Source organism: Notolepis coatsorum (genome assembly GCF_963971535.1).
Source record: "Notolepis coatsorum genome assembly, chromosome: 5".
NCBI classification, from domain to species: Eukaryota; Metazoa; Chordata; class Actinopteri; order Aulopiformes; family Paralepididae; genus Notolepis; species Notolepis coatsorum.
The window spans coordinates 148,000,048-148,020,829 of record NC_140169.1 but is presented as its reverse complement, the minus strand read 5'-3'; the positions used below and the strand labels follow the sequence as shown (position 1 = coordinate 148,020,829).

At 43.2% G+C, this 20,782-nt stretch overlaps 1 protein-coding gene across 1 annotated transcript in view; it reads right to left on the bottom strand.

The window, feature by feature from the left end:
* The window catches only part of LOC311228417 (NBAS subunit of NRZ tethering complex-like), a gene marked incomplete at its 3' end in the record, with an annotated part of 401,827 nt that overhangs the window by 260,618 nt on the left and 120,427 nt on the right, over window positions 1-20,782 (bottom strand). Inside the window, 1 exon segment of the mRNA XM_084314324.1 lies at window positions 15,721-15,858. Coding sequence (XP_084170450.1) covers window positions 15,721-15,858 — 138 coding nt within the window.

Genomic DNA, 20,782 nt, shown 5'->3' with positions numbered 1-20,782 from the left:
AGAGAGAGGGAGAAAGAGAGAGAAATAGAGGGAGAACGGGAGAAAGAGAGATAAAGGGAGAAAGAGAGATGGGGAGAGAGACGGAGAGAGAGAGAGAGACACGCACTCCCTCCCTCACGCTAGTTGGGCTCATTGCTGTATGGTGGATGAAAGTGTGGCAGCTGTTACGGCCCTTGGCTTCATCTGAATCCTACAGCTTTCCCACGAGCCATCCGGGGTCGAATCCGAGCACGATCGCCCCAAAATAAGTGTGACGATAACGCTCCGCTCCGCCACCGGGGGGCGCTGATTCGCTCCATGCCGGGACCGCTTGAAAAGGTGCTGAGCGGAGCGTGGTGTGGTGTGCAAACAAACTGTACCAAAACACGGAAGAGGCTTTCTGTAACGAGTGGTTCTGTTGGTGCTAACCTGCTTGCCCAGAATACAGTTGTATTCATACTTCAATAAAAAAATATTATTTAGGTCCGTTTGGGATTGTAGTCTGTTGCAATTCAGCCGAGCGTCTCTCACACACACAGAGACACACACACTCATTATCAAACACTATTACATTATTATGTATTTGAATACACACACAGATAAACATATTACACACATAATACACAAACATAAACACTAATATGCATATTACTTAAATACATCAACTACATATGCATTATGCACGTTCCACACACACACCTACCCACACATATAGCATCGATGGCCACATTGTACTTTCTTCTATATTCTCTTTCTATATTGTTATTCAGGCATAACGGCAGCCACTAGATAATTTTTTTTTTTTTTTTTTATCCACTTTTTCTCCCATTTTCTATATTTTCTCCCATCCCAATTTCGTATCATCCAATTCAACCCTCCCCTGTCACAAACGCTGTTTCTTGCCTCCCACAAGCCGGCTGCAATGTGGACTAAGTCATACATAGCACAAGTCCCCTCCGGTACTTGAGGTAACAGCAGTCGCATCTTTTCACCCGCGCAGCTCGATCTCTCAGTGGCGAGGAGTAACGCGTGGGAGGCTCACGCTGCCCCCGACACTTCCTGATTCTACTGCGCAGGCGCACCAACCGACCTGTAGGAGTCGCTGTCCACAACGCCCGATCCCCACCCATCAGTTTCCCACCCTCTAATACTGCCAATTGTATTAGTACGGACGACCAGCCAAACTGAAAACAATGTGGAGAGCTGGATTCGAACACGCGAACCCAGCGTCTCCACATTGGTGGCGAGTGCCTTGCCCACTACACCACCTAGCCGCCCTAGCCACTAGATAATTTAATCACGTCCTGTAGAGTGTCTCTCTCTCTCTCTCTCTCTCTCTCTCTCTCTCTCTCTCTCTCTCTCTCTCTCTGAGTCAGAAACAAACATAGTATCAATGAGAGTATCAATAATACACCCGAGTGAAGTCTAGTAAAAAAGATTTTTTTTTATTATTATAAAAAAAAAAAATATGAAACGTTAATCGTGAGTTACATTTAATTGTTAATTTGTGTGTTAACGCGTTAATATCAAGTTAACTTTGACAGCCTTAATAATAATATAATGTAGGCCTAGTATCCCCAGACAGGAATACAGAAGGCAGAGTAGTTGGAAGTTGGAGTAACAGCTTACGGAAGCGAAAACTCTGCCAACTTCGGTTCGGAAGAACGACGGCAATTATTCTAATCACGATCTCTCGCGGCCGCGGAGAAGCCGATATCGCTCTTTAAGCGTCTTTTCCCAGAGCCGTTAGGATGATTGCAGCCAATCTCTTTTTTCACCCTGCCATGATCCAGAGTAATCACACTCCGCTGTGCTGCGCCGTGGAGGAGACCGGGCCCGGGCCAAGCTCTCTCTCTCACTCACTCACTCACACACTCACACACATATATATATACTACACACACACATATATATATACTACACACACACATATATATATACTACACACACATATATATATACTACACACACATATATATACTACACACACACATATATATATACTACACACACATATATATATATATACTACACACACATATATATATACTACACACACACACATAGTACACAACACACACACACATATATATATATACTACACACACACACACACACACACACATATATATATATACTACACACACACACACACACACATATATATATATACTACACACACATATATATATATACTACACACACACACACACACACATATATATATACTACACACACACACATCCTACACAACACACTCACACATATATATATATATATATACTACACACACACACACACATATATATATATATACTACACACACATATATATATATATATACTACACACACACACACACACATATATACTACACACACACACACTACACAACACACACACACACATATATATATATATATATACTACACAACACACATTTATACTACACAACACACACACATATATATATATATATACTACACACAAATATATATATACTACACACACACACACACATATATATATATACTACACACACATATATATATACTACACACACACACACACACACACATATATACTACACAACATACACACACAACACACACACATATACTACACAACAGACACACAAAACACACACATATATATATACTACACAACACACACACATATATACTACACAACACACATATATATACTACACAACACACATATATATACTACACAACACGCATATATATATATATACAACACAACACACACACACACACACACACACACACACACATATGCATGTGACGACACAGTGGTGGTGGGGCTGATCTCGGACAACAACGAGAAGCGGAGAAGGCCTACCGGGAGGAGGTTGATGAACTGGCACGCTGGTGTCAGGACAACAGCCTGCTCCTGAACATTGGTAAAACCAAGGAGCTGATCATGGATTTTAGGAGAATACAGCAGGGGACACACACACCACTGAGGATAAACGGGGCTACCGTGGACAGGATGAGCAGTTTTAAGTACCTGGGGGTCCATATCTCAGAGGACCTGACATGGACAACACACATAGACTCATAATGAAGGCGAAGCAGCGCCTCTACCAACTGAGACAGTTAAGGAAGTTCAGAGTATCTGGGAAGATACTCCAGTCCTTCTACTCTGGAGCTGTAGAGAGCATCTTGACTGGAAATATCACTGCCTGGTATGGAAACAGCACGGCACAGGACAAGAAGGCCCTACAGAGAGTGGTGCGCTCAGCTGAGCGTACTACGGGTATTGCACTACCAACCCTGCAGGTCCTATATAACAAGAGGTGCAAATCCAGAGCCTGCAGAATAATGAAAGATCCTCACCACCCCAATAACAGCCTGTTCATGCTGCTGCGGTCAGGCAAACGCCTGTGCACACCAGCAACTAGGACAGAGAGACTTCGACTCAGCTTCTTCCCCCAGGCCATCAGAGTCTTGAACACTGAACTCTCACACAAGCACACATGAGCACACACACAACACACATACTGTATACGCTCACACACTAACAGTCACTTTAGCACGAACACACACGCTGCACACGCTCACACTCAATGGTCACTTTACACAATGGAAAGGTCACTTTAAAAAAATAAAAAAGAACAGGAGTGGTTCTTGTATAGTAAATAGATGGATACAGCAAGATAGCATAAGGATATATAATATAACTGTAGATTGTATAGGACAGTATTGTATAGTAGTGTACATAAGACCCAGTGTATCATCCGTAGCTAACAGTGTATTGCACTATCGCAGGAGCTTAGCATGTCTTAACATGCTTTTTGTAAACTTTATGTACATTATAACCGTTATGTCTTATTCTTATTACTTGTATTATTGCACAAATGTCTTATTCTTATTACTTGTATTATTGCACAATCGCTTGACTTGACTTGATACATACTACACAACACACACACATATATACTACACAACACACATACATATACTACACAACACACACACATATATACTACACAACACACACACACGCATATATATATACATACTACACAACCCACAAACAAACACACACATATATATATACATACTACACAACCCGCAAACACACACATATATATACATACTACACAACCCACAAACATATATACTACACAACCCACACACACACACACACACACAGATTAGCTAGTGATTTGTGTATTCATACCGTGTCAACATCCCTTCTCGTTTGACAGCTAGCTTGCTACCGTTGCTAGGGAAACAGCTTGGATGTTTATTTCCTGTCAGCTGTTGACATCAGTAACACACTTTGCTGCCAAAAGAACTTTGCTTTGAGAGAAACAGTCAAACGAACGTGAGTAAGCCTAGACAATATCATGTGGTGAGGTCACCGGCACTGGGCGAAACGGTGCGGCCCCCGGGAGTGGCATTGCTGTGGCCGTGCATGGCAGTGTGAGTGGCGCGCATGCTGTTTGCGTTTTCCTTCGGTCATGGCGTGCTTTATCAGGGGGTGTGTCTCGGATGGGGATGTGGTGAGGATTGATGTGTGGGGTGTTTGGGGGACTGGCTGTTCCCGGGGGGGTCCACATGCTTTCGAGCAACACTGTACTTATTGTACTTATTTTATGCTTATTGCTATGTCTACATGTTCTATGTTGCACTACTTTTATTGTCTTTTATACCTATTCTTATGTCTGCACTTTATGCATAGATTTTATTCTGTCAACTGTATGCTAATTGTAACTGAGGGGTACAATTCCCTGACTGTATTGATAAGTATGGTATCATTAAACCACTACCGCTTTATGTACTTTAACTACTGGCCACACAGTACATGATATAGATATGATGAACACTTTCCCACCATGAAACCAAGTCCACACAAATGTATAAATCGAATATTTAATATATAGCAAAGGGTATATACAACGTTCACTTAATGACATTTATGATTTGAATGCACTTGTAAGGCAAATGAGTATTCGTAGGCAAATCAACATTGAATGTCCAATCTCTGGTTACGCAGGAAGCAAGTATACAACCTGGTTCTTTAGGGAACTATAGCGATGGTACTTAAATGATTATAGCTGGATACACTAAAGGGGGTCCCGCTGGTTGTAAGTCAGTAGGGGGGGGGGGGTTAGGAGAGCCGCTGGCGATATCCCATCTGGCCAACGATTTCTTGGGAGAATTCAGAGTGCTGAACACGGTGCCCACAGAACCTTGGTCCACAGATGAATACAGCTGGGCCCTCTTGTAGACGGTAGCTGCCGGTCTACAACGAAGAGACGTGAGGCGACCTCACTCGGGTTAGAGCGCCGTCTCACCTGGACTCCTCTCGGGGGTAGTTCCAACACTTACCAGTGTTGGCTGTTATCCATGGCATAATCAAAGCACCCAAAGCAAGTAGATAATCCAAGCCGTGTAGGGCTCGCCGTCGTCCGGGTAAGGTAATCCAATGTGCAGGTCCACTCGTCCTGGCCCAGAACTCCTCGGATGAAAGCACCACACGTGGTCTGCCCAGCCTGGTTAAGACTCTAGATAACGCGAGGAAATGATGGGGGTACTGCTCACTTTATAACTCTAACCGAACGATGCACCATACATAATAGACTATTATTAACTTAATAGAAATACGTCCCACTCGACGGTATAGTGCCAAACTATGACAATTCAACTATTAATCCACACGATGTCTCAATGCCATTCTGAGGCCAAGTTGACCATACTGCACCACACGTGTATCGTGGGTAAGGCTTAACGTCTTGCCACTAGGTTGGAGGGTAAAGAACTAAGGGCTAAGGGACTAAAAGAAAGTTCTACTTTACTTGCGCCATATATATATGCGCTGTGAACAAATAGTACCATTCGTATTTCGCCAGACGTATTCCTACGCGGAACCGGGGCTAGTAACGACATGTTCGTCGGCACGATTGAACTTGAACCAAGGGGCTTGGCTGCTGGCGCCAAGTTCTTGTCCAATGAGAGAATGAAACTATTATGGGCTGTTAGTAGACTAAAGGGATATTCAGTGTATATGTACAAGGAATATACAAGGGATATCAAACGATATACAAATACTATTAAATATATATCCATAAATAAATATATATATTCGGTTTAATCTGATCCTTCACAACACTAATTGTATGCCTATGTTCATGTTATGCTATTTGCTGTGAAGCATTTGAGCTGCAATCCATGTATGAAAGGTGCTATATAAATACATTTATTATTTATTATTATTATTATTATTATATACATACTACACAACCGACACACACATTACACATACATACGCAAGTCGCACAGACCATGCAAATGCAGATAGGAATACAGACACACACACACACACACTCAGAGCAACTCTGATCGATATCGAGACATTTCTGTAATGGCAGTGTAATTAAAAAGAAATTAAGAGAATTATTATCTGTCTCAGTCCCAAGCTGCAGCAGGACCCAGGACAGCACGGCTAGATCCATCAAGAGAAAGACCCACTGTCAACATACACACATACATATATATATATATTCACATACGGTACACACACACATATATACACACACACACACACACACACACACACACACACACACACACACACACACACACACACACACACACACACACACACACACACACACACACACACACACACACACACACACACACACACACACACACACACACACACACACACACACACACACACACACACACACACACACACACACACACACACACACTTTATACTGTATACACACGCACACATGCTTCAGATGTGCTCACACATGTATAGATCCACCATTGAATGAATGCGGGCGAGATAAGGAGAAGATATCCAGGGAAGAGGGGACTTTAACCCTTAACAGGCCTGCACATGTAGCATAAAACGCCTGTCGATTGCATACTGAAAGTAAATTGGATGCTATTCATCTGTAGCAGATGTCATAAGAGTTAGAGGTTTGAACACACTGAAATAATATTTTTTTTAAATTTTCGTCTGAATTATTTTGCAAACGGATGCCTGCAGATCTATCTACTCTATAGTTATTAGCTGAACACACTGCTGGGGCCATAGCCTGAAGTCTCACCTAGAGCATGTCCAAAGTTGATAACAATATCACAAATAATTTGTGTTTTACACATCTTTATGTAATGGTATGTTTAGGCGTTTTCCCCAAAATGTGTGAGATTAGTACCTCAGTCCCCTCTCCCCCACTAATCTCTTGTAACATACACCCCCCCCACCCCTTCTCACCCCCTTCTCACACAACAATAGATCAACAACAGATCAACAACAGATTAGCGCAATTTGCGCTCCAGAGAGATAGGCGCATGTGCATTATCTTGTGTACGGTACGCTTTACCTTGTGCTTTACCTTCTCAGTCTCAGAAAACAAACTCAAGTAAGATGTAATTCGGGCGGCTGAGTGGCGCAGTGGGCAAGGCGCTCGCCACTAACGCAGGAGATGCTGGGTTCGAGCCCAGCTCTCGGCGTTGCTACCGGCTTGGCTGGTCGTTCATACTAATACAATTGGCAGTGTTAGAGGGTGGGAAAGCCGGTGGGTGGGGATTGGACGTTGTGGACAGCGACTCCTACAGGTCGGTTGGTGCGCCTGTACAGCAGAATCAGGAAGTATCGGGGGCAGCGTGAGCCTCCCACGCGTTACTCCTCGCCACTAAGAGATCGCGCTGTTCAGGTGAAAAGATGCGACAGCTGCCTCCTCGTGTACCAGATGGGACACGTGATGCAAGGCTTGGTCCTCACTGCAGCCGACCAGTGGGAGGCATAGTCTAGCAACGTTCGAGACAGGGGAGGGGAGAATTGAAGGGAGAATTGGCGAGGCGAAATTGGGATGGGAGAAAAATAGAAAATAAGGAGAAAAAGTGGATAAAAAAAAGAAGTAAGATGTCATTCTTTTCAGAATTTCATTGGCTACACAAATGGTCAATCATGTCCATGGTCAGTGGTGATTGGTCCAGTCATCGAGAGGCGGAACCGGAGGTGGTAACTTTTTCGAAACTGACACTCGTTGGCTGTTTGGTCATATAACCCGAGATTGGAAGCACGTAATAGGTCGAGCGGTGTGTCAATCAAACGCCGGCCTGCAACGGTGTGTCCGGAACGTTAAGTGGTTAAAGGGACACTTAAAAAAAAAACTGATTTATTTTGCACATTATCGCACACTGTGCCGTTTACAAATGCTGTCCAAATCAAACTAGTTCAGATCACACTGTAACACTAGGCATTGCAGATCAAATATGACTCAGGATCCAGCAATGTCATATCAAACTTACCATTAAAAATGTTGTCATGTTGTCAATGTTGTCAGCACTTCCTATGTGTTGGTGTGTGGAGCTCTAGTTACATGTTGTGTTGCTCTACACATGGTGTGTGTGTTGCTCTAGTTACATGTTGTGTTGCTCTACACATGGTGTGTGTGTTGCTCTAGTTACATGTTGTGTTGCTCTACACATGGTGTGTGTGCTGCTCTAGTTACATGTTGTGGCTGAAACTACTTAATATGCCTCGAACAGTTTTGAACACATTGATTAGTTTGACAGCAATTGAGAATCAATGAGGATGAATATGTCCTGTGGGGATGTCATGCTTGTGTTAATTACAGCTCAATGAAATGATGGAGATGAAAACATAGCAACACTTACAACACAACACACTTAGCAATACAACACAACACACTTAGCAATACAACACACTTAGCAATACAACACAACACACTTAGCAACACAACACACTTAGCAATACAACACAAGGATTCAGCGTCCACCACTGGAGGGCATAATCATGCTCACGTCAAACTGAATTCACATGTGAGAAATGGCTCTGGGGTATGTGTGGGATTATGTGCAAAATAAATCAGCAGTGCCCCTTTAAGAAAATCAAGAGGTGAAAGAGAGAGTTATATATATATGCATAGATAGAGAGAGAGAAGAGAGAGAGAGAGAGAGAGAGAGAGAGAGAGAGAGAGAGAGAGAGAGAGAGAGAGAGAGAGAGAGAGAGAGAGAGAGAGAGAGAGAGAGAGAGAGAGAGAGAGAGAGAGAGAGAGAGAGAGAGAGAGATGGTTCCTACAGGACGTGATTAAATTATCTAGTGGCTGCTGTTATGCCTGAATAACAATATAGAAAGAGAATATAGAAGAAAGTACAATGTGGCCATCGATGCTATATGTGTGCGTGTGTGCGTGTGTGCGTGTGTGTGTGCGTGCGTGTGTGCGTGTGTATGTGAGTGAGTGTGTGTGTGTGGCACGCTGTGCAGGATGATCAGTAATCACTAAAAGGGTTTTCATTAGTCTGTCCCTGGGCACACGACAACAAAGGCATAAATTATCTCCAACAGATTAGCCACTAATCTCCACCAGCACTCCCCCCCCTCTCTCTCTCTCTCTCTTTCTTGGAAAAGTCATCCACCTCTCTTCCCTTTTGCATTCTCTTCATTAAGTCTCCTCTCGTTCTCTCTCTTTCTTAGAAAAGTCATCCACCTCTCTTCCCTTTTGTCTCGTCTTCATTAAGTCCTCTGTTGTCTGTTACTCAATAGACGGTGCGTTCTGAAATAACATTCATCTGTAGTGCCACATTTCTCCTTATCCGCTTGATATAATTAATCAAAATGTCCAATCTAATGAATTTTGTTTACTCATAACAATTATGTTCCATGATTTTAATAAAACACTCTCTGCATCTCCCTCTCTCTCTTTCCTAATCTCTCGATCTTTCTTTCAAAAAAACAAATCCCCTTGAAATCGTTAAGCCTGTCAGAAGTGCTGGACTCGTTACTCAAAAAAAGGTAATATATTCCGTGTTACTCATTTCACAAGTAACATAATTAGTTACTTTAGTTATTACTCCCTGGGAGCAGTTATGTTACTCGTTACATAATTGCTTCCTTTCTTTACAGTAAAATTTATGTAAAATATATGGCTACTTGGCCTGTGTCCCTCTGTGTGAGCGATCACGTCAGGGTAGCAGCACTTCAAGGGGCGTTCAAACCACACGCGCAAGTCTGCCGCAAGCAGGGGTGTAACAAGTACCCAGAAATTATACTTAAGTGAAAGTATGGGTACCGTCTCAAAATCGTACTCAAGTAAAAGTCAGAGTATCTGGCTAAAAACACACTTGAGTAAAAGTTTCTACTTTTAAACATACTAAAAAGAAAAAGTTAAAACTTTTTCTCTGACTGTCTATTCTTCTGATAGCAGGTGTTTAATCAAAGATCCCCGCTTTCTAGTCTTGCACAGGGACCAATCAGCATGGGTATGGGCGGGTTCATTTTCCATGATAGGGATTTGATTGGCTGTTTTTAAATAAAGTGCGGCCGCAGGATTAATAACATTAGCGTTAGTTCGGCCAGAGAAACAAATATACTAATTAAAATGGTTGGACCTGTGAGATTTGTACTTTCTAGGTCTGCATTTTAAATGTAAGGAGTAAAAAGTATGTTTTTTTTGTCTGGAATGTAATTGAGTAAAAGTACAAGTATACAAACCTAATAATACTCAAGTAAAAGTACAAATCCCCCAAAACAGTACTTAAGTATTGTAACGAAGTACAATCACTCAAGTACTTTACACCCCGGGCAGCAAGCACAGAGCTGAGCTAGATCATTGTTTTCAACAGAGGACTTGATGCGGTGTGACACTGTGGAGCAGAGCGCAGCGCTTCTGCTTTGAAAACCCATTACATTTACATTTACATTTACATTTAGTCATTTAGCTGACGCTTTTATCCAAAGCGACTTACAAGTTCTGTACGACAAGCCATCAGGAAGAGCACAACTCTATCAGCTGAGTAACAATGTTCATCAAAGTGTTGAGTGCTACAGTGTAGGTTAGTTTATTAGGACAAGTGCATGACAGTATGGTTAGTTAGGGTTAGATTTTTTTTTTTTTTTTTTTTTTTTTTTTAATTCAGATAATGGTTGAAGAAGTGAGTCTTTAGTCGACGGCGAAAGATTGGACGTGTTTCGGCTGTCCTAACTGGGGTGGGTAGTTCATTCCACCATTGTGGGGCAAGGACTGAGAATAGGCGACTACTACTCACTACAGTCCCACTGCATGCCAGCTGGACCCGACACCCTCCCCACTCATCCGGACCAGTGCACCGGACATCCTCCCAGTCCAAGCGGCAATCATATCAACTCTTCTCTCAACTCTGGGATGGTTCCCACCTCTCTAAAAACAAGCTAGAGTTCAATCTGGAGAGTGGAGACTACTGCATAACTGATACTGGGACTGACACATCATTGCGACTATTCAGAAAGATTTGTTTGTTTGTTTTTCGGCCATAGGTGGCAACACAATAGCTCATCAGTGATAAGGGTCAGTGATAAGGGTTAGGGGTCAGGGATAAGGGTTAGGGGTCAGTGATAAGGGATAGGGGTCAGTGATAAGGGTCAGTGATAAGGGTTAGGGGTCAGGGATAAGGGTTAGGGGTCAGTGATAAGGGATAGGGGTCAGTGATAAGGGTCAGTGATAAGGGTTAGAGGTCAGTGATAAGGGTCAGTGATAAGGGTTAGGGGTCAGTGATAAGGGTCAGGGATAAGGGTTAGGGGTCAGTGATAAGGGATAGGGGTCAGTGATAAGGGTTAGGGGTCAGGGATAAGGGTTAGGGGTCAGTGATAAGGGTCAGGGATAAGGGTTAGGAGTCAGTGATAAGGGTCAGTGATAAGGGATAGGGGTCAGTGATAAGGGTCAGGGATAAGGGTTAGGGGTCAGTGATAAGGGTTAGGGGTCAGGGATAAGGGTTAGGGGTCAGTGAGAACCGAGGCCCTGGAGAAGCTCTGGCTCACGTTCAAAGTCCTCAAACGAAATGAAAACGCTTCGTTAACCCTTTCTGGTGTACGATTTATTTTTGGAATTGTTTCTCAGAATTATATCTTAGAATTCAACCAATCTATAGCTTCCAATGGCCCGCAGCCGTTGTGTCCTCAGTCAGTCCCATCTTAGTCCTCAGTCAGTCCCATCTTAGTCCTCAGTCCCATCTTAGTCCTCAGTCCCATCTTAGTCCTCAGTCCCATCTTAGTCCTCAGTCAGTCCCATCTTAGTCCTCAGTCAGTCCCATCTTAGTCCTCAGTCAGTCCCATCTTAGTCCTCAGTCAGTCCCATCTTAGTCCCCAGTCAGTCCCATCTTAGTCCTCAGTCAGTCCCATCTTAGTCCTCAGTCAGTCCCATCTTAGTCCTCAGTCAGTCCCATCTTAGTCCTCAGTCCCATCTTAGTCCTCAGTCAGTCCCATCTTAGTCCTCAGTCAGTACCATCTTAGTCCTCAGTCAGTCCCATCTTAGTCCTCAGTCAGTCCCATCTTAGTCCTCAGTCAGTCCCATCTTAGTCCTCAGTCAGTACCATCTTAGTCCTCAGTCAGTCCCATCTTAGTCCCCAGTCAGTCCCATCTTAGTCCTCAGTCAGTCCCATCTTAGTCCTCAGTCAGTCCCATCTTAGTCCTCAGTCAGTCCCATCTTAGTCCTCAGTCAGTCCCATCTTTAGTCCTCAGTCAGTACCATCTTAGTCCTCAGTCAGTCCCATCTTAGTCCCCAGTCAGTCCCATCTTAGTCCTCAGTCAGTCCCATCTTAGTCCTCAGTCAGTCCCATCTTAGTCCTCAGTCAGTACCATCTTAGTCCCCAGTCAGTCCCATCTTAGTCCTCAGTCAGTCCCATCTTAGTCCTCAGTCAGTACCATCTTAGTCCTCAGTCAGTCCCATCTTAGTCCTCAGTCAGTCCCATCTTAGTCCTCAGTCAGTCCCATCTTAGTCCTCAGTCAGTCCCATCTTAGTCCTCAGTCCCATCTTAGTCCTCAGTCAGTCCCATCTTAGTCCTCAGTCCCATCTTAGTCCTCAGTCAGTACCATCTTAGTCCTCAGTCAGTCCCATCTTAGTCCTCAGTCAGTCCCATCTTAGTCCTCAGTCCCATCTTAGTCCTCAGTCAGTACCATCTTAGTCCTCAGTCAGTCCCATCTTAGTCCTCAGTCAGTACCATCTTAGTCCTCAGTCAGTCCCATCTTAGTCCTCAGTCAGTCCCATCTTAGTCCTCAGTCAGTCCCATCTTAGTCCTCAGTCAGTCCCATCTTAGTCCTCAGTCAGTCCCATCTTAGTCCTCAGTCAGTACCATCTTAGTCCTCAGTCAGTCCCATCTTAGTCCTCAGTCAGTCCCATCTTAGTCCTCAGTCAGTACCATCTTAGTCCTCAGTCAGTCCCATCTTAGTCCTCAGTCAGTCCCATCTTAGTCCTCAGTCAGTCCCATCTTAGTCCTCAGTCAGTCCCATCTTAGTCCTCAGTCAGTCCCATCTTAGTCCCCAGTCAGTCCCATCTTAGTCCTCAGTCAGTCCCATCTTAGTCCTCAGTCAGTCCCATCTTAGTCCTCAGTCAGTCCCATCTTAGTCCTCAGTCCCATCTTAGTCCTCAGTCAGTCCCATCTTAGTCCTCAGTCAGTACCATCTTAGTCCTCAGTCAGTCCCATCTTAGTCCTCAGTCAGTCCCATCTTAGTCCTCAGTCAGTCCCATCTTAGTCCTCAGTCAGTACCATCTTAGTCCTCAGTCAGTCCCATCTTAGTCCCCAGTCAGTCCCATCTTAGTCCTCAGTCAGTCCCATCTTAGTCCTCAGTCAGTCCCATCTTAGTCCTCAGTCAGTCCCATCTTAGTCCTCAGTCAGTCCCATCTTAGTCCTCAGTCAGTCCCATCTTAGTCCCCAGTCAGTCCCATCTTAGTCCTCAGTCAGTCCCATCTTAGTCCTCAGTCAGTCCCATCTTAGTCCTCAGTCAGTACCATCTTAGTCCTCAGTCAGTCCCATCTTAGTCCTCAGTCAGTCCCATCTTAGTCCTCAGTCAGTACCATCTTAGTCCTCAGTCAGTACCATCTTAGTCCTCAGTCAGTCCCATCTTAGTCCTCAGTCAGTCCCATCTTAGTCCTCAGTCAGTCCCATCTTAGTCCTCAGTCAGTACCATCTTAGTCCCCAGTCAGTCCCATCTTAGTCCCCAGTCAGTCCCATCTTAGTCCTCAGTCAGTCCCATCTTAGTCCTCAGTCAGTCCCATCTTAGTCCTCAGTCAGTCCCATCTTAGTCCTCAGTCCCATCTTAGTCCTCAGTCAGTCCCATCTTAGTCCTCAGTCAGTCCCATCTTAGTCCTCAGTCAGTCCCATCTTAGTCCTCAGTCAGTCCCATCTTAGTCCTCAGTCAGTACCATCTTAGTCCTCAGTCAGTCCCATCTTAGTCCTCAGTCAGTCCCATCTTAGTCCTCAGTCAGTCCCATCTTAGTCCTCAGTCAGTACCATCTTAGTCCTCAGTCAGTCCCATCTTAGTCCTCAGTCAGTACCATCTTAGTCCTCAGTCAGTCCCATCTTAGTCCTCAGTCAGTCCCATCTTAGTCCTCAGTCAGTCCCATCTTAGTCCTCAGTCAGTCCCATCTTAGTCCTCAGTCAGTCCCATCTTAGTCCTCAGTCAGTCCCATCTTAGTCCTCAGTCAGTCCCATCTTAGTCCTCAGTCAGTCCCATCTTAGTCCTCAGTCAGTCCCATCTTAGTCCTCAGTCAGTCCCATCTTAGTCCTCAGTCAGTACCATCTTAGTCCTCAGTCAGTCCCATCTTAGTCCTCAGTCAGTCCCATCTTAGTCCTCAGTCAGTCCCATCTTAGTCCCCAGTCAGTCCCATCTTAGTCCTCAGTCAGTCCCATCTTAGTCCTCAGTCAGTACCATCTTAGTCCTCAGTCAGTCCCATCTTAGTCCTCAGTCAGTCCCATCTTAGTCCTCAGTCAGTCCCATCTTAGTCCTCAGTCAGTCCCATCTTAGTCCTCAGTCAGTCCCATCTTAGTCCTCAGTCAGTCCCATCTTAGTCCTCAGTCAGTCCCATCTTAGTCCTCAGTCAGTACCATCTTAGTCCTCAGTCAGTCCCATCTTAGTCCTCAGTCAGTCCCATCTTAGTCCTCAGTCAGTCCCATCTTAGTCCTCAGTCAGTCCCATCTTAGTCCTCAGTCAGTCCCATCTTAGTCCTCAGTCAGTCCCATCTTAGTCCTCAGTCAGTCCCATCTTAGTCCTCAGTCAGTCCCATCTTAGTCCTCAGTCAGTACCATCTTAGTCCTCAGTCAGTCCCATCTTAGTCCTCAGTCAGTCCCATCTTAGTCCTCAGTCAGTCCCATCTTAGTCCTCAGTCAGTACCATCTTAGTCCTCAGTCAGTCCCATCTTAGTCCTCAGTCAGTCCCATCTTAGTCCTCAGTCAGTCCCATCTTAGTCCTCAGTCAGTCCCATCTTAGTCCTCAGTCAGTCCCATCTTAGTCCTCAGTCAGTCCCATCTTAGTCCTCAGTCAGTACCATCTTAGTCCTCAGTCAGTCCCATCTTAGTCCTCAGTCAGTCCCATCTTAGTCCTCAGTCAGTCCCATCTTAGTCCTCAGTACCAATGGCTACAACTTTTACTTTGATCAGTGTCATTGATCTTTGAACAATATTTTCAACAGGTCCTTGGCTTACGGTCAACCTGTCCACAGAGTTTGAGCCAAAAACCGGATAAGAACTGCACAGCTTATGGCAGTTACAGCCAATAACTGGCTGACTGAATGATTGGTTGATTGATTGATTGATTGATTAACTGACCAAATGGCTGTCCAACTGATTGATTGATTGATGGATTGATTGACTGATTGACAGAAAGACAAGAGGCTGGCTGAATATCTGACTGACCGACATGCTGACTGACGCCGTCAATTCACTAACTAGCTAATTGTCTGTCTGTCTGACTGTACCTCCTGAAGTCGACCTTGGCCAGCAGCTCTCGTCTCTTGCTGTTCTCTCTCTCCTTCTTCATCTCCATCTCCTCCTCGGCTGACAGCATGTCCTCGTAGGGGACTTCATCCAGGTCCAAGTCACCTGGCATGATGAACCTGGGGAGGAGGGGTACATGACAGGTAGGCAATTATCATTTTAATAATGAATAAACTCCCAGGATGAATCTGAAATTTGTTTCACAGTCACAACCTGTCATCATTTGAACAGCCATCTTTTCACCTTTCAGAAAAAAACATTCAGAAAAAACCTTGTATCTCAAATTAATTTGAGCAATTTTCATACAGCAGTTGTACTTGAATTGAACGTTTGCATGGCCCTCTCTAATTCATGAACAAGTTTCACTGTGTGGAAGTTAAGACTCCCCTCCCCCCTCTCTTTGATGATCTCCCTCACCCATCTTTCCTTCCTACCCCCATCCCTCATTTATACCCACCTCTTGCAAAGCAGTAGCTACGGAAAAAGGCGGGCGTCTGCCTCTATGGGATTCTCATAGAAGTGAGGAAGGATAGGATGAGTGGTTAAAACTGATGTGTAATGTGTGGTTAGAGGTGGATCTTTGATTTGATTATTAATTAGATGGACTAATGGGAATGCTGTAGATTAATTTAATTTGATTGTGTATTTGGCTTTTACTTGTTTAATGGCCCTCATTTATCAACAATGCGTAGGATTCCCAGTGTCAGAAATACTGTGTCTGTTACTAGGCTTGAGTAAATTGTGATGAAACAAAGGAGAATATAAATTATGATTTTTATTTGCATCTTTGACAGTGAATAACACCATGCAAAAAATGACCAGATATGAAAAACTGCCACTGAGCTCGTTCAGCATCTTTTTGAGATCATGTGTACAAATATAAACAAATTAAAGAAGGGAAGATGATTAAAAATAATGTTTTGTAGATAAAGTACTGAATTCTGCCTTCCGGACAAAAGCAATTTGAAATATTATTATAGAATATGGAATATCAATCAAAATATAGATTTTTACTTGCCAATGGGCGACCCCAATGTCACCTACCCATGCCCCCGCTTTGGGTCGCGACCCGTAGTTTGAGAACCGCTGGCCTAGAGGAAGGTTGTCTTAAGTTCATCATAAGTTTTGGATGTCAAATTGATATAAATATTCTTCATGTGTGCTATGGCTTTCGAGACCTATTTCTGAAGCGCCGTGGCTATCCATCAACGCTGCAAATTGGGATCCGTTCTGTCAGGCTTTGTGCCTCCTGGTGACATAACAGAACAGCAATCAACCTCAAAATCAACCCTGTCGGCACCGCGGTAGGGTGGTAGACAGTCCTAATGGCTGCATCTGTATATATATATACATTGGCCTGAAGCCTAGTAAGCCTAATATATCCCTTGGCCTGAAGTCTCGTAAACCTAATATATCCCTTCATCTGAAGCCTAGTAAGCATAATATCTCTCTTGGCCTGAAGCCTAGTAAGTCAAATACAGCAATTTATTTGGATATTGTTCTGGGCATTTATTTGCATAGAGTGTGGATATCACACACACACACACACCACACACACACACACACCACACACACACAGGCCCAGACTGGCCATCGGGAGCACCGGGAGTTTTCCCGGTGGCCTGGCCTGCAAATCTTTTTAAAATAATAATAAAAATATATATATATATATTATAATTTTTTTTTATTATAATTATTATTAAAAAAAAATTGCCAGGCCATTGTTTCTAGTTGTGGCGGCGCAATAGTTAGATAACCTAGGTGGGTGGGGAATAACCAGGATTTCACTGTCTGCGACAGAGTTGGAGAACTATCTGACACTCTCCCTCTCGCGGATGGAGCCGTGCTGCCGCTTGTGATTGGTGGAGGCGGGACCAGGCGATACAACTGATTGACAGCGGAGGCGGCAAATGGAATGGCAGATGGCACTCAGATGCAGAATAACAGCCAGGCAGTGAGCCAGGTAGTGAGGGACTCGGGAGAGATACAGTAGAGCGAAAGTCAATTAACGTTGATGTCAAGATGGACAGTGGAAGAAAGAGAAAGGGTGGAGGAGAGAGGGATAAAACAAAGAAAAAGAAAGGCCCTTACAGGAGATGCTGCTAAATCCGGCAACATTTATCAAATATTTTCTTGCACCAAGGTCAAGGAACCAGCAGGTTAGTCAGTGATAAAAATAAACATGTGGATGTTAGTTAGCTAACGTTACCATGCAATGCATCATCTCCCCTGTCAAAAGCCCAATGTTAAATCTGCCAAGAAACAAATAAATAATTTAACCCTTGTGTCTGAAAACTAAAGTGTTATACTCTTACCATATTAGGGGACTCAATTGAAAAACGCCATAAAAAGATTATATGTTGAAATAATTTCCCACTTTCTTTTCCATAAAATTTTTATTCAACTTCAGATTAAAAATGAAATACTCCCACTTTTCTGAAAGGAGTTGTTAAATGTGACATTACAAAAAACAATATGTGGTGGTTATGATTGGGGCTGAAGTTGAATAAACAATTTATGAAAGAGAAAGTCAAAATAATTCCAAGATAATTCAAAGATTACACACCTTTGCCACATATATTGATTGGCTACAAACATAATCACTGCAAAGTTATAAAAAAAAATAAGAATCTGATCAGACACAAGGGTTAAGTTGTTGTTCCATTTCTAATTTCCTCAAAAACATCTAGTCTAGTTAATGTGATCAATATTATTTGACAATTGATGCTTTTTGTTGGAAATTTCAGTCAGTGATCTGATACTTTGAGCTCATTTTATAGTTAAAATGATTGAGATAATGCAATCTTCTGTCTTCGTTGTGCATGCATGCGTGTGCTCACCACACGCGATACATGTGTCACTATTCTGGCAGTGGCTACTGTTATTATAGTATTGTAATGAAAGGTCTGTTATTTAATGTTTGTGTAAAGGGCTATTTTAACTGTTGATGGGTAGTGCATCAGTAAAGTGAATATGGTATTGTGCTCTTGCTCTGTTTGAATAGGTGGAGAGAGTAGCATAGTTTTATTTGAGGTTCATAACAGTACATTGTACTAAGCAATTGTTGGCTCATTAGTTTGTGATTCACATGCACTAAAATTCACCAGAATGCAGGAAATTAAGTCTTTGTAACAAAAATGTTCCTGGTGGGGGACCCCCAGACCCCCCGCTTAAAAAGTGGCCTGACTGGGGCTATATTTCGCGCTATATCTCCCGGTATGAATTATCTTCCAAGTCCGGCCCTGCACACGCCCCTCCATCATATAGCTCTCCTCCTTTTCTGTTGTGGGCTCCTATCATCATGTGTCCCTCTCTGCATCTTATCCAAATAGCATAGTTACACACACAAATCATCAACAGGTGATCTTCATTCAAGCTGCACAATACATTATAATAGTTGTCAGACCACTTCAAACCATAGCTTCAAACGCATGATTGTCATCATCACTGTCCCAGCATTCTGGCTCAGAGTCCTTTTCATTTATATGATCTGGATCATCCTCCAACATCCACAACAAGTTCCAATGCTTGTTGAACATTATACCTCTTTGTCTTTTTTCCATTTTATTATAAAACCAGGGACATGTGCCTTTCTCTATCTTCTGTTACGCGCAAGCAGCGCGTGTCTGTCCGATCTGCAGAGTGCAGTGGATTATAGAGAATTGATTCATTGATCCATTGGTTCTCCCAGCCCAGGTGACCATAGAGGCGGCGTGGCTCAGGGGTAGAGCGGGTTGTCCAATGATCCAAGGGTTGGTGGTTCGAATCCCGCTCAAGCCCATGTCCATCCCACTGCCGTTGTGTCCTTGGGCAAGACACTTAACCTACTTGCCTCGTATGAATGTGTATGCATGTGAATGAATGTTGGTGGTGGTCGGAGGGGCCGTAGGCGTTGATTATTCGCCACGCTTCCGTGAGTCTGCCTCAGGGCAGCTCTGGCTGCAATTGTAGCTTACCACCACCGGTATGACTGTGTATGAATGAATAATGGACTCTGTGAAGCGCTCTGGGTCAGTGAAGAGCGCTATATAAATCCAAGTCATTATTATTATTATTAGACAGGGTAGATTAGTTGCAGATAGATTCGAAAGAGAAAACAACCAATCTAGATATTTCAAGATCCTATGCCTTACTTCCCAGCCAGCCTGTGGGCAACAGAGAGACACACAGAGAGAAGAGAATCTCCTGATTCAGATTCCAAAGATATGTAATGTTTAGCAAAACATGTCTAGTGCCGCCTCACTCAGATTCAGAGGGTTATGTTAGAACACTGTTTTATCCTTTATCATCTGCCCTTCCGTGAACCATCTAATGCTCTATGCCTCACCTTGACCTCATCTATTTAGCTGATATCTATTTTATGCTCGTTTTATACTTATTTTATGTCTTTTCTTCTACTGCTGTGAAGCACTTTGAGCTGCAATTCTTGAAACGTGCTATACAAATAAAGTGTATTATTATATTTATTATAAAAGGGGAATTGAGGGGTGTGATCCATGGGACTGACACAATCAGTGTCTATATGAACTTAACATCAACATCAACAGGAAGAGAAGTCCGATATATTCTCTATCAAACAGGTTCTCAGCAACTGCAAAGTGTTTATAAAATGTAAGAAAATGTTTTGTTGTAGCTAGAAATAACACAACTGTCGACACTAATATGAGCGGGTATTAGTGTATGTATACACATACATACACGAATACCCGCTCATATTAGTGTTGACAGTTGACATATTCTGTGTGTGTGTATATGTGTGTATATGCGTGTGTGTGTGTATATATGTGTATGTGTGTGTATATGTCAGGGATGTGATTGCGCCTTAAGAAAAAAACCTGAACATTTTCTAAACTATCTTTTATATATATATATATATAAACACTCCCATTTGAATGAATGAACACATTTTATTTGTATATATTGAACTGTTCACAGGGAAGAGGAAGGTGGGACAAAGAAAATTAATCAAATATATCAGTGTCCCCCTAAAAAATGTAAATGGGGTTGTGACGTACGTGGGTTGGTCATTATCATTGTTACTGT